General features: G+C 45.1%; 1 protein-coding gene across 1 annotated transcript in view; it reads left to right on the plus strand.

Moving 5' to 3' along the window:
* Positions 1 to 20399, plus strand: part of Pitpnc1 (phosphatidylinositol transfer protein cytoplasmic 1) — a 258738-nt gene that overhangs the window by 231202 nt on the left and 7137 nt on the right. The window contains exons 7-8 of the mRNA XM_052197031.1: positions 1985 to 2140; positions 8140 to 8203. Coding sequence (XP_052052991.1) covers positions 1985 to 2140; positions 8140 to 8203 — 220 coding nt within the window. The remainder of the gene's footprint in view (positions 1 to 1984; positions 2141 to 8139; positions 8204 to 20399) is intronic.

Here is a 20399-nt window from a genome sequence, read left to right on the forward strand (position 1 = left end):
AATTTCTGTGGAGCCGTCAGGAATCATACGTGGAGACCTGAGAGATGGCGTGAAGAATTTGTCATATAAGTGTATAGACCTGAGTTCGAATCCCCCAGAACCCACGTCTATCCAGGGACAATGGCTCGAATCTGTAATCCTGTGTTCCTATGACAAGATGGGCACAAAGGAGTCCCTGGAAGCTTGAAGGCCAACTAGTCCGGCTTATACAGGAAAAAAAAAAAAGACTCTGTATTGAAGGCAGAAGAGGAGGACTGACTACCAAGGTTGGACACACACACACAGACACCATACCTTAGTTGAAGCACTTCTGTAATTTTAGCTATGTTTACAATACTTTTCTAGTCTCATTCTAAACTGATTTTTTTTTTTCAAGACACGGTTTCTCTGTGCAGCCCTGGCCATCCTGGAACTCTATCTGTAGACCAAGCTGGACTCACAGAGAACTGCCTGTCTTTGCCTCCTGAGTGCTGGGAGTAAAGACCTGTACTGAGTCTTTCAGGACAGTCCTGCGCTCCCCTTTCAGATCACTGTGTCTTGTTCAGTGCTTGAGGATTGTGGGTCTGGAATGTTTGCCCATGGTGTGCCAGAACTGTTGTAGCTAGGAGAGCCTTCCATTGTTCAGAAGGTTCACAATGTTGGTGGGGGGGGAGTGTTGACCAGAACCCCTGGGCTACACACGACAGGTTCCTGAAATAAAAATAAAGATAGGCAGAAAAGGGCCAGCTAGAGAGAAGGAAGCTTAGGGGAAGGTTACTGATGTCTGACTTGTGAAGAGTGGGATTGTTTAGTAGTTAGAGCTCTTGCTCTAACTGCAGAATACACCATGCATGCTGTCAAGTGCTCTACCATCTAAGCCACAGCCCAGCAGAGTGTTGTATGTGGTTGTATCTTCAGCTGACAATGCCACAGACAGACTCTCAGGAGAGGAGCAACAGGGGAAGGACAAAGGTTCCACCTTGTCAGTGTGAAACAGGAATAAGAGGTCATTTGTTCTAAGCTAAATCTGAGTGGCCATGTGGGGATGGGATACACAGTTTCAGATTGTGCGAAAGTCGACTTCCACCATGGATGCCCCGCTAGAGGAGTTTATAATCTTTATTTCTTTAAGTCTGTGTGTGTGTGTGTGTGTGTGTGTGTGTGCGTGTGTGTGTGTGTGCACGCGCGTGTGTGTGTGCGCGTGCGCATACATGGGTGAACATGGAGTCAGTAGACAGTTTTCAGGAGGCCATTGTCTCTCCTCCTACCTGCTGGGTCTTCTACTTCTCCATTGTACAGCATAGTGCAGGTTTCTGGCTCTGGACCTTAAGTTGGTTCCGTCTCTGCATCCCATCTCCCCATAGGTATGCTGGGATTACAGATGTTCACCACCACATCTAGTTGTTTTTTTTTATGCAATTTAAATTGTTTTTATTTTATGTGTATCGTTTTGCCTGCATGCATGTCTGTATGAGGGTGTCGGTATCCAGGCACTGGAGTTACAGATAGTTGTGAGCCGCCATGTGGGTGCTGGGAATTGAACCCACACCCTTTGGAAAAGCAATCTCTGCTCTTAACAGCTGAGCCATCTCTCAAGCCTCCCATTGGGCTTTTTATGTGGATTCCAGGATGGAACTTGGGTACTCAGGCTTGTGTGGTAATTGTATTTACCTGCTGAGACATTTCTAGGCCTCTCCAGCTGTTCCCAGGAAACAGTGCCCTGCTTAATCATCTCCACAGTCCCCCCTGTTTCTTTTCCCTAGTAACCATGATCTACTTTCTGTCAATGTGGATTTTGCCTATTCTAGCCTTTTTTTTTTTTTGAGACAATGTCTCAGGTAGCCCAGGCTAGACTCAGACTCAATACGTAGCTGAGGTGGTCCTGAACTCCTGACTATCCTGCCTCTGCCTGCCAAGAGCTGGGATTACAGGCCCGTGCTGCCTCACGCCTCATGCACGGCTCTGAAGTTTTAATACACTGGCTTGTTTGGTGTATCTTTCCTAGGATCCTAAACACTTCAAGTCTGAGAAGACAGGCCGAGGGCAGCTAAGAGAAGGCTGGCGAGACAACCATCAGCCCATCATGTGCTCCTACAAGCTGGTCACCGTCAAGTTCGAGGTGTGGGGTCTTCAGACCCGAGTGGAACAATTTGTGCACAAGGTGGGTGGTTGGCCTGGTCCCTGGGATGTGGACAAGGTCCCGATTGCTGCCATTGCCTGGTAGGAGATAGAATGTTTGCCCAATGCTCCAGTACTGAACTGGTACCAAGTACTTATATCTAGAAAATATTTTCCTATGAGGGTGTAATTTTCTCCCAGTACTCAGTGTAGAAGTTTTACAGATCACTTTTCATTCTGACCTCTGAATCTTCCAGGTGAGTATATTTGGGAAGTGAGATTCACAGAATTTATGTCTTGCTTTGCCAGTTAGGTTAATCCACCTCTAGGCAGGGGCAGTTGGCAAGAACCCAAAAGGCTTATCTCTGGGTACAGCTTCCAAGGATAATTCTCCCTGCCCCCAGGGAACTTGCCCGTAGGCACCAGAAGTAGGAGAGGCCCCCAGAGGCTGGGCAGGAGCTCCAAGTGAGCCCATTAGATGGCGCACGTCAACACTTCTCACTTTATTGTCCCCTTGCTAAAAGATGATGACCAAGCCCAGAGCACAGATTTAAACCGGGTCCTTGCTTTAGAAAACAGATTAACTTTGGTGGCAGGAACCAACGTGATGACACAAGTTTTCTCTAGGTCTCTAATAGGTCTCTTTCCCATATGACTCTAAAATAGTGTCATATGAGATGCCAAGCAGAGACCTTTGTAACCGTTCTCATTTACATAAGGATAAGTAATCCGGCCAGCCGTAAAGGCATTTGCTGCCAAGCCTGACAACTTGAGTTCAGCGCACATGATAGTTATTTATCCTCTGACCTCCAGCCAAGTGTTGAGGCCTGCATGAGCATGTGCACACACAACAATAAATAAATGTTATGAAATTTTAGACAGCTGGGGAGTGGTGAGGCACGCCCTTAATCCCAGCCCTTGGGAGGCAAAGGCAAGTGGTTTTCTGAGTTCAAGGCCAACCTGCTCTACAGAAGGAGTTTCAGGAGAGCCAGGGCTAACAGAAAAATTGTGTCTCAAACAAGACCAAATAAATAAAGTAAAACAAAATAAAATTTTAAACAAATACATAAATAATTCCCTACATCACGGGGGCTAGAATGTGGCTCTGTTGACAGACTACCTGGCTAGCATACCTACAGCCACCCATGTTACATCCAGAAGCCAGTGTAGGAGGTGCACACCTCTAATCCCAGCACTGGGGAGGTAGAAGCAGAGGAAACAGAAGTTCAAATTTATACTTGGTTGCATAGTGAATTCAAGGCCATCCTGGGCTACAAATATATACATATATGTATGTATGTATGTATGTATGTATGTACACACACATAACCCTGTCCTAAAAAAAAAAAAAAAAAAAAAAAAAAGCAAGAAGGAGCCTGGTGGTGGTAATGCATGCCTTTAATCCCAGCACTCAGGAGGCCGCAACAGGTGTGTCTCTGAGTTCAAGGCCAATCTGGTCTGTGGAGCAAGTTCCAGGCCATTCAGAAGTACGCAGAGAAACCTTGTCTCCAGAGGGAGAGTCAAAAACCTCCAAGTTCTTTTTCTCTATATTTTAGAAAAGTTAACTCTCTGGTTTTTTCTACTAAAATCTAATAAAGAATACCTTTCCCAATTTCCTTTAGCCACACCATTGTGGCTCTGCGTTTTTCTCATTTGGACTTGTCTGCAGACCACAGCCACTTGACAATAGCAAGGTGGAGGAAGAGACTCTAAAATCCCACCCACACTGTGACACACTTCCTCCAACAAGGCCACAGCTCCTAATAGTTCCACTTCCCATGGTCTAAGCGTATTCAAACCACCACAGGAGTCAAGTTCAGAGACAGCCCCAGATCTGTTTCTGTTGCTGTTTAAAAACATCCTGACTAAAGGAAACCTGGGGGGCAAAGAGATTTATTTTAGCTTACTATCCAGGCTGCAGTCCATCGTTGTGGGGATGTCACAGCAGTGTGAGCTTGAAGCAGCTAGTCACATCTAAGCCACAGTCAAGAACTGAGAGAAATAAATGTGTGAGAGACCACTGCTCAACTCACCTTCTCTACCCTTACACAGCTCAGAACTCAACCCTAAGGAATGGTGTCATCCACAATGGGCAGGTCTCCCCCACACCAGTTAATTGAAGCGCTAATAAAAACCCTCCACACTGGGCATGGTGGTATACACCTTTAATTCCAGCACTTGGAAGGTAAGGACAGACAGATCTCCATGAGTTTGAGCCCAGTCTTGTCTGCATGGCACATTGCGGGCCAGCCAGGGCACATCATGAGAGCATTTCTCAGGAAAAGAAAAAGGAAAGTTCTTCCCAGACATGTCCATAGGTCAACCTGATCTAGGTAATTCCTCATTAAGGCTCCCTTCCCAGGCAGTTGTGAACCGCCAGTTGACAGCTGTAATGGGTCATCACAGAAACTTCGTGTTTTCTTTCTGGGTTACCTTGGTTACTGAGCAGGAAGAAAGATCACGGAGTGACTATGAGACCACCTGAGTTCCATGCCTCCGTTGTCATCTCCTTCAGATTCACATTCTCTCATCTCTCAGTCCCTCTCTCATTCTCCCTCCTTTGCTTTAGTTCTTTAAAATATATACATTTATGTATATTTTTATATATTAAAATATATATACACTTATGTGTCTGGGTGTTTTGCCCTCACGTGTGCCACAAACATGTCTGGTGACCACAGCATCAGAAGAGGGAAGAATTGGATCTCCCGGGACTGGAGATAGTCGTTGTGAACTGCCAAATGAGTGCTGGGACTTAAACCCGGGTCCTAAGCAAGAGCAGCAAGTGCTCTTAACAGATGAGCCAACTCCCCAGTTCCTGTTTTTATTCAGTTGAAGCAGGGTCTCATACAGCCCAGGCTAGCCTCAAACTCACTGTGTAGCCAAGGCTTGCTCAAATGCTGGAATTTCAGGTGTGTGCCACCACACCTGTCTGCTTCCTTTCCTCCCAAGATAGACCCTCCTAAATTATCTCCTCTAACTAAAGAATCATCCTGTGATCATGCAGTTTCCTCTCCCAGAACATGTTTAAATTTGCCCAGAGCTCATTTCATTTATTTCCTTTATGATGACTTTGTTCTGAGAACCCATTTCTTTAAAGTACCTGTGAGGATTTGGCTTCTGTGTTATCCTTCCTTGCCTAATTCCAAACTAAAGGAAGTGCTATAACCCCGCCCCGCCCCCAACACACCTGCTCTGCTAATGAGGCAGTGTTTACATGGGTTGAAAGTACTGGGTGGTGGGAGAGCTTTCTCTAAACACCTTTGTTTTTTAAGAATCTATTCACAGTGAGGGGGGGTATTCAAAAGCCAGCCATTAACGCATTATTGAGGCCTTGTTGCCAGCCACAGCTGTGTTATGCTTAATGTGACAGGGTGGATTTACGGATGCCGAGGCGATGCTGTTCTTTTGATTTCCATGAATTTGACGCCGTCAGCACTCAAGTGTGTATAGCTGCATGGTGTTTCTTAGATTCATTACATGTCTCCACTTCCAAATCATAAAAGGACCTCGACGAACACCCAGAGGCAGAAGGAATAAACACTTCATTAGAAACGCTTCCCTTGTTTTTGAAAATCCACCCAATTAAAACCCTTTGCTTGTCGAAACCCACTTCAGCCCTTCCAGGAGAGGTTTTTGACAATCACTGGATTTTGTTTGGCAAGAAGAAAGGAAGGAATGTTGGATGCTGGCTGTGAGTTTCCAAGAAATGTAATAAGGAATATTTATGGGTTAGGGAGAGGGCTCAATAGGTAAAGAGCCTGCTGCCCGAGCCTCTGGGCCTTAAGTTTAGATCCCTGGCACCCACATAAAAGCTAGGTCTAGGCATGTAATACATATAAAGGTGTAACAGCACTAGCACTGGGGACCCTTGGAGACTTATTAGTCAGCCAGTCTAGATAACTGGTGAGTTCCAGGTCTGATGAGAGACCCTGTCTCAAAAAGTATGAAGCCTGGCAAGATGGTTCAGTGGGTAGGGAGACACCCAGCTTCTACAAGATGTCCTCCAACTATCACACACAGATGTGTGTCATCACACACACACACACACACACACACACACACAGTTAATATTTAAAAAGTTTAAATGGGCTGGAGAGATGCTCAGAGGGTAAGAGCACCGACCGCTCTTCCAGAGGTCCTGAATTCCATTCCCAGCAACCACATGGTGGTTCACAACCATCTGTAATGGCGGCTGATGCCCTCTTCTGGGGTGTCTGAAGAGAGCAATGGTGGTGTATTCATATACATAAAACAAATACATATTTTTTAAAGATTTATTTATTTATTTATTTATTTATTTTATGTATATAAGTACACTGTATTTACACTGATGGTTGTGAGCCATCATGTGGTTGCTGGGAATTTTGAATTCAGGACCTCCACTCACTCAGGTTGGCCCTGCTCACTCTAGTAAACACAAATAAATCTTTAAAAAAAAAGTTTAAAGAAAGTGGACAGCAATAGAAGACTTCATCCACCATTGCCCACTGCCCTTCACATGACCACACTCTGGTAAGGTACACTCACACACAGCATGTTTATACAGGACGAAAAGGCATCTCATGAAATAAAAATACTTAAGTTGAGTTTGGACTGCACGTACCTTTTACCCCAGCTCTGTAGAACAGGGACAGGCTTGGGATCTTCATAGACCAGTGTTGGGAATGTCAGTAACACTTGGTTCCATTTGAAACTGAGCAGTGAATGCAGATGACCAAGGCATCGTCCTTACAGTATGTGAGACTCGAGATACATAAATGTCCTTATAGGCTTGTGTCTTACTTAGGATTCATGCAGCTGAGAACAGACACCATGACCAAGGCAAGTCTTATAAAGACAACAGTTAATTGGGCTGGCTTACAGATTCAAAGGTTCTATCATCATCAAGGTGGGAGCATGGCAGCATCCAGGCAGGCATGGTGCAGGAAGAGCTGAGAGTTCTACATCTTCATCTGAAGGTGGCTAGCAGAATACTGGCTTCCAGGCAGCTAGGATGAGGGTCTTAAACCCCACATCCACAGTGACACACTTACTCCAACAAGGCCACACCTACTCTAACAGGGCCACACCTATTCCAATAGGGCCATACCTTCTAATAAATAGTGCCACTATCTGGGCCAAACATATACAAATCATCACAGCTTGATTTCATGTAATAAAACGGAAAAACAATGAGCAATTATTGAAAGAGACTGGGGCTAGAGAGATGACTCAGCGGTTAAGAGCACTGGCTGCTCCTACTACGAACCAGGATTTGGTTCCCAGCCCCCCACATAGTTGGTAGCTTACAACTCCAGTTCCAAAGGATCTGACAGTCTCTTTGACTTCCTCATACATGACATCCATGCAGGCCAGACACTTACACACATAAAAAATAAATAGATCTTTAAGAAAGAGATGAAATAAGAAATATTATTTTATTTTATCATTATTATTTGGGGCGTATCTGTGTATGTATAGAAAAGGGGGGTGCACTTGCCTCTTCATGCTCTTATAGAGGCCAGAGGCCAACATCTTTGTCTCTCTCTCTCTGACTCTCTCTGTCTCTCTCCAGATTTTTAAATTTTCTCCTAAATTATTTCACTATATTTCTACATTTCATTTACTTATTTAGGTGGAGAAGAGGACACTTGAGGGCAGAAGCACAAAAGGAGGTTGGAGGACAACTTTTGGGAATCTGTTCTCTCCCTCCACTGTTTCTACTAATTGGGACCCAGATATTGAACTCAGACAGGCTTAGCAGGAGTCACCTTTGCCCTCTGACCCCAGCTTATGTTTTGAGACAGGCTCTATCACTAAACTCAGGGCTCACTGACAGGCCAGGAAGCTCCTGGGGAACCTCCATTTCGACTCCCCCCAGTACGTGGTTACAGGACGGGCATACATTAACACGTCTAATTTTTACATGGGCGCTAAAAATCCAAATTCAGTTTCTTATGCCAGCACCTTACCCATTGAGCCACGCCCCTAGCCCCTCAACCCCCCAAATGCTCTCGGTCACTCCTGGTATTATTTCAACCTCCTTCTCTTACTCTTCAGGTGGTCCGAGACATCTTACTGATTGGACACAGACAGGCCTTTGCGTGGGTTGATGAGTGGTACGGTAAGTCCGATGGCCCAAAATAACTTGGAAAATGGTTTTGTAACACCTTGGCTTGGCTCTCAGTCCACCCAGCTTCAAGTGTAACCTAGAAGGACAACAAAGGGCAGGCCACCACTTCCTGTATTGGAAGTAGCTCTGTTCGGTGAACCTAATAAAGATGTAATTATAGGAGCTTGGTCTGAAATAACCACAGAACTATCGACCAAGTAGGACCTCGGCGTGCTTGATGCTTGTCCTACAGACACACAGGGCTCCATTGTTCTCTGCGGGGTGGATTTCAGACCCATCCTAAATTATCCCAAACTTCCAACATTATTTGATGGAAGCATCTTATTAAGTAACAGTTCCTTGATACAAGGAACACTTGAAACAGACCCGCATCGGAGTTCTCTAAGATGTCAAGGACGGATGGAGGGAGGCATAGGTGCCTGGACAGCTCTAATGGAAAGTTCTGCTCTGGCTTTTTGGTTTCTTTGGGAGTTTTTGTTTTTAATGTCATTCAAAGATTTTAAACAAGTTCTGCACCTTGTCAATAACTAAGAAGAAGGTTTGCTCGGTACCCTGATAGGTGGACCACCCTCCCTGGGTGTTCAGCACTGCGGTGGTGTGGATGTGAATCCTCTGCTGCCCCCAAATCAGTCATCAGGTGGCCTGTGTCCTTGGCTGTAAACAGAAGTGAGCACACCCGACCAGTGACTTAGGATATTGCTGACTGTATGTGTCTATTGTCCGAAGTCACGTTATTTGTCTAGGGTGTACCATACATTGTATTTGGTCTCCCCTCCCCCCCTTATCCCACCCATGCTCTTCATTCCCAGAGCAGCAGCTGACCCCCTTCGCTATCCTATCTTAAAGTGAAAGGCTACATTGAACAGGATGGGTGAGGGCAATGCTGGTCACTTAGGCCTCAAGTTTAAAAGGCTCCGTCCACTGGCCTACAGGGTTCATTTAGTTTTATGTTTCCATTTTCCCAGCTCTGCACCTGCTGAAGAGCAAACGCTTCTACCTGGTTTGTCCAAACGCCCATCCCCACTTAGATTGTTATGTCCCACAGCCACAGGGCATTTGCATGCACTATGCTGTCAGGAAGACTCTCCAGGACCTGGCTTTTATGAGACAGGTCACTGGAGAGTAGCCTCAGATTATTTCCTCTGGCCCTTAACTTTTTCTGGGTGCTTTTATCTTCTTGGTGTTGTTTTTGTTTTTGTTTACTGGGGAGCAAGTCTCAGAGGAAATACAGACCTTTGACCAACACCACCCCATGCACACACACGTACACACCAAAAAAGAAAGAAAGAAAAGGAAAATAGTTGAAGTAATGTCTGTCCTCTCTTAGCAATACATTTTTTTAAGATTTATTTATTATTATATCTAAGTACACTGTAGCTGTCTTCAGACACACCAGAAGAGGGCATCAGATCTCTTTACAGATGGTTTGAGCCGCCATGTGGTTGCTTGGATTTGAACTCAGGACCTTCAGAAGAGCAGTCAGTGCTCTTAACCACTAAGCCATCTCTCTAGCCTGTGTCTGTCCTCTCTTAACTTGTACTTCTTAGAGCTCATGGTTCCCTTGTTGCCAATTTCTAGGAAATATCACAAGGCAAGTCAATGAGCAATAAGCCTGCATTGATTACACAAAGGACAGGTACCCAGAGGACCCCAAAATCTGCCACCTTGATGAGCAGGAGGCAAACCTCTCGGCTACCGTTCTCTAGCACCAAAATGCTACTGAGGGCTTTTCAGAAATTTTAAAAGATGGGCTTCATTCTCCTTAAGAAAATAAAGTAAAGCATTTCAAGCCTGCCCTTCCAAAAAGAGGACTAGGGGCCAGTGAGATGGCTCAGTGGGTAAAGGCATCTGCTACCAAACCTAGTGACCTAAATTCAGTCCCCAGAGCCCATGTTGCAGGTAAAAGGAGAGAATGACTCCACAAAGTTGTCCGCTAGCATCTACCCAAGTGTATCGTGGGATATGCATATCATGCACACAGATACAATAATATTTTTTCTTAATGAGAAAAAGAGGTTGACAACCAGTGTAGGAGGACAAAAATGAAGTAGGAGTGTGTATCCAGTAAGGGAATATGGAGAATGGACCCTGATTCTTTTCCGTCTCAGCTAAGCCTGTAGCAAGGAAATGATGACTTTAGGCCATTTAATTAAGAGAATGGGAGAGACTTGCCTAGCATGTGCAAGGCTCCTTTAGAATTCTCAGATTATTACAAGAGCCTGAAGCTAGAATAATATATTAGATGAAACACAGGCTCTCCACCCCAAAGGTCTTTAAGAATTCCTACCTATTTACTTAGGATGAGAAGGAAGGCAGTTAGCAACTCAAGGAGTCTATTGATCACAGAATCTTCTTTGTGACTGAGTTGTAGTTGGAAGGCTTAGGCTTTGGCAGATGTAGACCATCAGGGCTGGCTGTCGACCCCAGAGTGGTCTCCACCACCTGAGTCCACAACCTGAGTCTCAACCAAAACAAGCAGTCCTTTTCAAGGATCTGAGAACCACGCCATCAATTTGGTATAAACTCTTGCAGACTTTGGCCACCCAGCTGAGCTGCTGGCCTGGAACACAGTGGCTCCTTCATTACCTGACGCAGACTCACAGGAAATTAAATGAATAGAAACAGACCCTGCCACACAGTGTCTCCTCAGCCACTTACTGATTCAAGGTCATTTCAGGAACTGTGGGTCTTTCCGATAGATGGGTGTGTTATAACCAAGGCAAAGTCCAAACCAGGATAACCCTTCAGCTCAGGTACCCCGGGTTACCTGTTCCCTCTGATCATGGACAGGCTCAGCGAGACAACCATAATACACATGGACAAGGTATGAACAAGGTCCCAAGGAAAGCAGCCTCCTCTGGAACCACAGTTTACAGTTCTGGCTCTCAAAGCAAGGTCCCTAGACCTGCAGTCTGCAAATCGCCTGGGTATTGGTTATAGATGCGCATTCTCCAGCCCCTAGCCCTCTGTGATTCCAGAAGCCCCCACCAGGTTGTCTCACGGCCTGGGATATGAGGCAGATTGGCTTACAAGGACAGCTTAAATAATTCATTCCAAATAGATTAGACTAGAAGGATCATAGATGTCTTCAGGGCCAGCTGCTAAGCTTTGGTGCCTTGTAAGAATTAGAAGAAGGAGAAGGAGGAGAAGAAGAAGAAGAAGAGGAGGAGGAGGAGGAGGAGGAGGAGGAGGAGGAGGAGGAGAGAGCAGCCACCCTCCCTTTTTAAACAGATGTGTTAGAAAAGAACCCCCGCCCCCCCCTGCAGACTCAGCAGGTGCTCTATTGTCTGGGTTTGGGTACCATTCACCTCCTGAGCAGCATTTTGGGTAGTGCACCCTGACCATCTTTAAGTATCATCAAGGGCACTCCTGGATGCCTCTCTCTCTCTCTCTCTCTGTTTCAAATTAGACTCACCAACTCCAGTGTTTAATTATGAGTGCAGAAAGGACATTGTTCAGGATGGTGATCTTTTCTCACCCAAGGATTTATTTCTGCATCTCTACTGAGTCCCAGCGTTCTTGGAAGTCACGAAATCATTTCCCTAAGCAGATTTTATTCTGCTCATGTTCGTCGTTAAAGTATCGGCGTGTCCATGTTGGCGGAGTTGAGTTTGCTTTCCAAGGCCCTGATTGGTCTTTATCCATGGGCCTTGAGCCTCTCTGCATGACTAGAACACTAATCAGCCGAGCCACGACACATTTCAGGAGATGGGGTGAGAGGGGGGAAAGACAAAAATAGACAGCCCGGCTTCATAAAAAAAAAAAAGCTCGGATTGGCTTCTCAGATCCGACAGTGTTCTCAGAGAGGCACACTGAAGATGGCCACAGGGACCCTGTGACTGAGGGGGACCTCACAAACGTCTTTGAAAACCTGACTCTTTCCAAAAAAAAATGTATGTGGGAGTTTGAGTTCTGGCTGGTAGATGAAAGGCCTTGTGAAGTGGCTTAGAAGTCAGCCAGGGCCCCTAGAGAAGGCCTGAGAAGCAAGCTCGGGCCGAGAAACGAGCAGTGACTGCGTGAGTCCATCGTGCCAGCGTCTTCCAGGGCCCCAGGTTTCCTGGAAGCAGACCCTGAGCCTGTGTGTGTGTTCATCTTACTAGGAAGGGAGCTCGGAACATCACTTCACTTTCCTTTTCAAAGGAGCCTGTGAACCCTTTTCCTGCCTACATTCCACCCCCACACACACTAAAAACGTTAGGTATAGTGATGCCAACCTATGACCCCAGTGCTTGGGAGGCAGAGGCAGAAAAATCACCACAAGTCCGAGACCAGCTTGTACTGCATAGGGAAAGCTACATAGCAACACAGCATCTCAACACAGCGCCTGGAGAGATGGCTCAAGGGATAAAAGCACTTGTTACTCTTGCAGAGGACTGGGATTCATTTCTTAGCAGCCACCCGTAAGTCCAGTACCAAGGAATCAGATGCCAGCTTCTTACCCCTGCAGGCACCAAGCCCTCATGCCATGCACCAGCATATACATGCAGGCAAAACACCCATGCTCATAAAATTAAATCTTAAAAAGGAAAAACAAAATCACAGCTGTCAATTGCCATTCTAGGTCTCAGTAGTCTGGGTTGTATGGAAAGGGTGCGTTCCAAGCATTAAGGATTATAAAGAAGATGGAATCGACTAAGCGCTATATAAAAAGTATGTGTTAGGTTATAACTATTCTAATGAGTTTTCCTACTAGGCCTAATGGTGCATAGCTACATTCCTTGTTCTCAGGAGGCTAAGGCAGGATCATGAATTCCAGGCCAGCCTGGGCTACATAATGAGTTTTAGGATAGCCTAGGGTACATAATGAGACCCTGTCTCAAAAAACAATGATAATAACAAAGAAACTTTAAAACTGAATCTTCCAGAAGGATGGCTACCAGTTTGCTGGAGACAGGTGCCCAGTCCAATTCATAACCAGGTCTTTCAAGACCCAGATACCTGTTTCAATTTCAATTTTGCCTCAGAACGATAGGGCCTAGGAACCTGGAAAGGGAGAGATTAGCCAGGTCAAGTAAGCCCAAGCCACTGCAAATGCAGTTACAACTCTCTCTGTCTCTGTCTCTGTCTCTCTCTGTCTCTGTCTGTCTGTCTCTCTGTCTCTCTCTCTCTCTGTGTATGTGTGTGTGTATGTGTGTAAGGATCCTTCAGGCTCTTACCCACAACTACCTCTAGAGTTCATAAGACTGGTCAAAGAAGCTATAAGGAATTAAGCCCTTTTCTTCTCTAATTCAGTACTATTTGGATTCGTATGTGGTATGAATCATGTGTGGGGGTCAGAGGACAACGCTCAGAAGTTACTTCTCTTCTTTTACCACATATGTCCTGTGATTTAAATTCTGGTCACCAGGCTTGGCGGAGAACAATTTTCCTGGTGAGCTATCTCACCTTGAATTCTTTTTATATAGCATAATCTTGGCATTTTTTAAATGGTAGAATAAATAAATAGTTTTAGAACATTTTCTTCAGGGGCTTGAGAACTAGTTCATCAATTAAGAGTGCTCACTGTTCTTGCAGAGAACTGGAGTTTAGCTCCCAGCACCCATGTCAGACAGTTCACAAACGCCAGTAACTGCTGGGATCTAAAGACCATTTCTGCTCTCCCCAGCACACACACAAACATGCACATGCGTGCATGCAGACACACAAACATCCATATAAATAAAAACTTTAAATTAAAAAAATGAATATTAAAATGAAGTCAGATGTGATAGCACACACCAAATAATGAAGACTGCAGAGGCAGGTGGATTTCTGTGAGTTTCAAGGCAAACATAGTCTATAGATCATTTCAGGACAGGAAGAGCTTCATAGAGATACCTTGTCTCAGAAAATTAAAAAATACTAAAATGGGCCTGGGGGTGTGGCTCAGTTGGTAGAGTGCCTGCCTAGCACGCATGAAGCCCCGGGTTCAATCCAGAATGCTGCATATAGTACCCAGTGACTGTAATCCCAGCATCCAGAAGATGGAGGCTGGAGGACCAGGAGTTCAGGAGACCCTATCTAAAAACAGCAGCAAGAAAGGTGATTAACGTTGAAGGCCTAAAAGACCCATTTAACTGAAGTCCATTTTACCATATTGTGTGAGTCTTTGGCTGATGGTTGAGGGAACAAAGAAATAGCCTCGATTCACAAATGCCCTGGGACAAGAACATCTTTGCCAAGGTGTAGCCAGGAACAGAAGCTTACCTCAGCAGAGTCATTTTGTGCGGGAGATGGCTTCATCTAATCCCAGCACTGGGGAGGCAGAGACAGGAGAATCCTAGGGGCTCGCTGGCTAGCCTGTCTAGCCAAATCTGTGAGCTCCAGGCTCAGTGAGAGACCCTGACTCACAAAATAAGGGGAGGGGCTGGAGTCAGCGGTTAAGAGCTCTGACTGCTCATCCAGAGGACCCAGGTTCTATCCTTAGCATCCACAAGACAGCACAACTATTAACAGTCCTCTTTGTCCACCATGGGATCTCACACCATCTGTGATCTCCAGGAACACTGTGTATAAGTGGTACACAGACACACATGCAGGCAAAACACCCACAGACACAACAACAACAATAATAAAATACAGAGAGATACTAGAAGATACCAGACCTTGACCTCTGGCCTCTGCATATAGCTGCATACATATATAAACATATGCACACCTACACTGCATACACATATACACACACACACACATACATACACAAGGAAAAAATAAAAAACAATTATGGCCTTTCAAAATCTATTAGAACCATCACCTCCTAAGGCTGTCTTGCATTTAGAATTTGTCTGAAAGCCAGCAAGATGGCTCAGCAAGATGGTAAAGACCTCCAAGCCTGACAGCCTGAATTTAGTACCCAGGACTCACACGATAGAAGGGAGACCAGACTCCCACAAGTTGTCCTCTGACCACACACACAACACACACACACACACACACACACACAGACAAATAAGTGTGTTTGAAAACATTTCTAAAAGTTTGGATGATAACCTCAGAAAGCATTTGTTTCTCGCAAGAGCTCTGAACCCAAGTTGCTAGAAGTTACTCTGCTCTTTGAAAATCAATCAGTAAGAGGATGAATTGTCTTCGGAAGTATACTCTGAGCATGTACAATTGAACATTGATGATCATATGGATTTTGAGGTAATATCCATTGCAAAGGCAATGCATTTAACCAGATAACCCAAAGTGGATCTTTTCCACCTAATTAGCGGTTCCATAAATTACTAAGGAGGACTGGTATGTTTACCTCCTGTTCGTATGCATTTATGGTATGTGAAGGTATTACAAGATTTAGAGAAGCCGGGCAAGGTGGCGCATGTCTGTAATCCCAGCACTTGGGAGGCAGAAGCAGGCAGATTTCTGAGTTTGAGGCCAGTCTGGTCTACAGAGTGAGTTCCAGGACAGCCAGGACTATACAGAAAAACCGTGTCTCAAAAAACCAAAAAAAAAAAAAAAAAAAAAAAAAAGATTTAGAGAGATTTTCTTAGCTAGTAGCTTAGCCTGTAGCTGCAGCATTGTCCAGCACTTGGGAGGTGGGGATAGAAGAGATCAGGAGTTGGAGGTCCTCCTAGAATACACAGGGAGATTTGGTACCAGGGCTACATGAAACCCCATCAGATGGGATGGAAAAGGAGAGCAGAAATAGATGTTCTCAGTGTTTCTAAATACATAAGAACCTTTCCTACCAATATTACATAGTCTTCTACCTCGTTTTGGTTTTGTCTTATGTTTTTCGTTCTGTCGTCAATCACATGGCCCCCACCAGTCCCTTGTCTTGTTTTCAAATCTCACTGTGAGCAAGGCATGATCTTCTTTGTCGCCAAACCCTCTCTTACACCCACAAAACCAATATACCTCTGAAAGTCCACAGTCTGCCCCATGGTAAGTCCCTCCTTCCACAGTGAACTAACTACAGATAAAGAATGATTTCTGTGGAGATTCATCACAGTGAGGCAGTGATGAAAAGACTCTTTGCCTTCTGTGGGTTTTGTTTTCCCGATTAATTGGTTAATGGCATGTGCACAAAGAAACACTGTTTTCATTTTGAACTTGTACTTAAACAGGACTGCTTCGTACTCAGTTCCAGGTGTGTTTGTCTTTAAGGAATACTGATGATCGGTCATTGAAATTGTGGGGTGTGGTCTTGTGGAATGTGTTATGATCAACTAAGAACCTTCTGTCTTCACCCTTAATAAGCATCCTTTTATTGCTTGTCAACAACCTGCTTTCTGAAAGCAGAGCATGCCCGCGCTTGGCCAGCCCGCAGCTTAGCCGTCGCCATACTTACATTGCTTGTGGACAGCATTTCCAGTGGGTGATCCCAGGCCTGAGAGGAGCACCATGAGTTCAATAAAGTAGCCCAGGCTGAGATTCTGAGCCACACTCCACCTCAGCCCCTGACCACACTGAATTAAATCATGAGCTCTGGCAGGTCTGCCCTTCAGAAGCAAAGAGAACCTCACATGACACTCGATTGATATTTAAAAAAAAAAAAAAATCAGGGCACATGATCCATAAAATGCTTAAGGAAAATCTCCAGCCGGGAACACTGGAGGCAGATCCCCACTAAGCCAATCAGCGATGGCGTGGATGCTTTTTTTTTTTTCTTCATACTTTATTGGTTAGTGAGGGCATGAACTGAAAGTCTGCCTCGACCTTGATAAAGGTTTGCTAGACTGGGAAAGCAGCTGATAAAATGCATCAGAAGAGGAAGAGAGTTGGGGGTGGGGAGGAAGACAAGGGGAATGTTTAAGGTGAGACCAGTAAAATATCAATTTAAGGCATCTCACTTGCTGAAAGAGCAGATTCCTTAGTTTTCTTTTTGTTTGTTTTTTTAATTAATTTATTTATCTATTATATGTAAGTATACTATCCCTGTCTTCAGACATACCAGTAGAGGGAATCAGATCTCATTACAGATGGTTGTGAGCCACCATGTGGTTGCTGGGATTTGAACTCAGGACCTTTGGAAGAGAAGTCAGTGCTCTTAACCGCTGAGCCATCTCACCAACCCTGTTTGTTTTGTTTTTTGAGACAAGGTCTCATACTCTTCAGGCTAGCCTTTAAGCCATACCTCCTGCCTCACCCTCCCAGGTGCCAGTATCGCAAGAATGAGACAGGACTTCTCAACCTAGTCACGGTTGGCATTTGAAATGAGATCTTTGTGTGTTGAGAATTGGGGAATCCCAGCGTGTGGGATGTTTTACAGCACCCTTCCCTCCCCATCCCTAGAGAGATGCCAACGGAACACCTTTCCACCGTTGTCACAGCCAGACACTGCCACAAAACCGTCTCCTGCCGAAAACCATTAGGGATTGAGAACTCATTATCCTGAAACACTGGAAACTTGTAGATTCTAGGCAAACCTGGTGCTGCGCACCATCGTATTTATAGATCAGCGTGGGTGGAAGGGTGCCAGCTGTCTCGGGGCTGTCAGACTACACTCAAAGGCCCGCACTTTCTGGCCTTTGTATTCCATGCAAAACAAACTGCATCTGTGTGAGAACTGTACCGACTCTCACACTCCAGTGAACATGCTGGGTCTGCCCTCCACAGCCTGTCTCCTGCCATAGCAATGAAAGTGTCCTTGGTGTTGTTAAATGCACTAACTTACAGATGCCCTAGTATCTCTCTGGAAAGTTTTACCTGAAGGTAAGTAAGTATTAAACCAAAACCACTTGGTCTCTGTCCCTGAGAGAGATCTTCTAACTAAGCTTTAGGAGATCTCAGGCTACGCACAGCCCACTCGCTAGCACTCACCCACTTTCCAGGACTCACCCCTACACAGTCGGTCTCCGCTCTTCTTTGGCCTCACCCCCTTCTTTGGCTGGTTTATCTAACTTTATGATTTTTACCCCCATAAAGTTAGTCAGTCACCTGCTTTTTAACTTTTTTTTTTTTAAATAAAACTGCTGAGCTACAGTCTTTCCCCTAAAGTGTCCCCCCGTTAAAGTTTGTATTTAATAACGGAAGTTGCCCACGTCTTGACTTTTTTCAGATATGACAATGGATGATGTTCGGGAATACGAGAAAAACATGCATGAACAAACCAACATAAAAGTTTGCAATCAGCACTCCTCTACTGTGGATGACATAGAGAGCCATGCACAGACCAGTGTATGTAGACTGTTCAAAGCGCCTTGCCCACCCTGTGGGAAACAGACACGGAAACCCATCTGTCAGGCCCTGAGAATGCGGGGGTCCCCAGCCTTCTGTAAATACAGAACCTCTCCCAGAGACTGTGGGTAAAGGTGTCCCCCTCCCCCAGGCTTTGAGTGGGCTGTGTCAGTCACCTAGGTCTTCCAGATCTTTCCATTCTTCAGTGGCTTCACTTCATGCCTAACCCAGTCATAAAACCCAGGAAAGACAGAGAGTGGAAACATTTGGGGGTAGCCTGCACTAATCACGACAAAGTAGCACAGGGGCAACAGCGGGTGTCAAATGTAAAGTGATCAAATGTGGAACTTTTCGAGGCGTGGGGGACACTTGTGTTCCGAGGAGGGCTTTGTTCTTCAGCTGTCTTAGTCTCTGAAAGGCTTTCTAGAACTCGTTCGGGCTGCTTTTCTCAATCAGTTCCTTTGGACTTAGGCTAATCTCCAGAGTAAGGTTCAGTCCATGCACATACCCTCCTAGTGGTCGAGGGGTGGTGAGCTGAGATTTAGCGGTGCTACATAGAAGATCTAGCCTGGGACTTACCAAAGGTCTTAGAAAGCCCTGAGTTATTTGACAGCCTTGGGTTATTGAGAGCTGACAATATGGTATATATCAGAATTTAAATACATAGTTATCTCTTGGTCAGTCGTGTTAACAAAGTGGATGTATAGGTAACAAAGGACTCATCACTGGGTCTTTATATAGGACTCAGGGAGATCTCTTATGTGTGATCTGTCTGGGAACAAGATGAGTTCCTGTGTTTGCCATGCCCAGGCCCTAGAATGATAATATTTACGAGATACTTGAAAACTCAAGAATGCAGTTATTACATGGCTGTCACTTTTTTTGTTGTTCTGATTTGTTTTGTTTTGTTTTTTTTAAGATGTGAGAATGTAGAGTCTAGAGTCAGTTCAGCAGTTCAGAAACTGCTGCTCTTGCAAGAACCCAAGTTTAGTTCCCAGTGCCCATGTCTAGTGGTTTACGACTTCCTGAACTCTAGGTCCAGGGTATTCAGTGCCCTCTTCTGTCCTAAGTAGGCATTGCATGCATGTACGTGTATACACACACACACACACACACACACAAATGACTAAATAAATGATACATCCATTTTTTAAAAAGAAATGAGAGCATAATTACAGAAGTTTGAGAGGTAGCTGTTGTGACAAAGGCTCTAGAATTGGAAGACCTTCTGGTAATGTTTTGGAAATGTTTGACTAATCCCTCCCCCCACCCCCAGCATGATGTGGACTGTGCCTTGCCAGGTTAGTGCGCCATTGGCCACTGGATGCATGTGATGACCTGTGAACCTGAGAGCGACTGGCTCCTCCCCCTGTCGCTCATGCGCTGATTTGGGGTTTTTTCCGGAAACCCATTGAAGCAAGAGTTGTGAAGGTTTGCCCTGATTTTGATCAGCTACCTCCACAACGCTTCTTTTTTTCCCCTGTTCTAAAGATAGGAATGTTCTTTTAAGGAAACTGTTCCAGAACGTTCCTTGCTTTTGATTACCTTTTCTCCTAGGAATGTCAAACACAGTGCTTGTTACAAACATAGACCAGACAAAGAAAGCTACAGGGGAGGGAGGGACAAGGGATGCCTGAAGGGCACTGAGCACGACTGTTTTCAGGGTCTAAGCCATGGTGGCTGAGAGCTGAGGCAGGAGAGTTACCTTGAGTTGGCGGCCAGCCTGAGCTATACTATGGCACCCTGTTTCGGTGGGGAGGGAGGGGTGTGGGGCGGGGGAGCTTGCAGCTTAAAGCCTTGCATGTTTTAACTCATCATTAGCATTAAACTGTGTAGAGAAGAAAGATAATTCAGAATGCACACCCACCTTTTTCTGGCTGTTAAGAAACCCATTGTCACCATGATTGAAGTATAATGGTTGTCTCATAATAGTGCCCTCTTTCTTTAGAATTCCATGAGATGGTGGCTCATTTGTTGTGTTGCGTTGTGTTGTTGTTTGTTTGTTTGCTTGTTTGTTTGTTTTTTGCCATCATAATTTTTTTTTCTATAATGAAAAAAAGAGGTGGTAAAGGCGAGAGGCGGTGTGTAC

This window comes from Apodemus sylvaticus, chromosome 10 (assembly GCF_947179515.1).
Source record: "Apodemus sylvaticus chromosome 10, mApoSyl1.1, whole genome shotgun sequence".
Taxonomy (NCBI): domain Eukaryota; kingdom Metazoa; phylum Chordata; class Mammalia; order Rodentia; family Muridae; genus Apodemus; species Apodemus sylvaticus.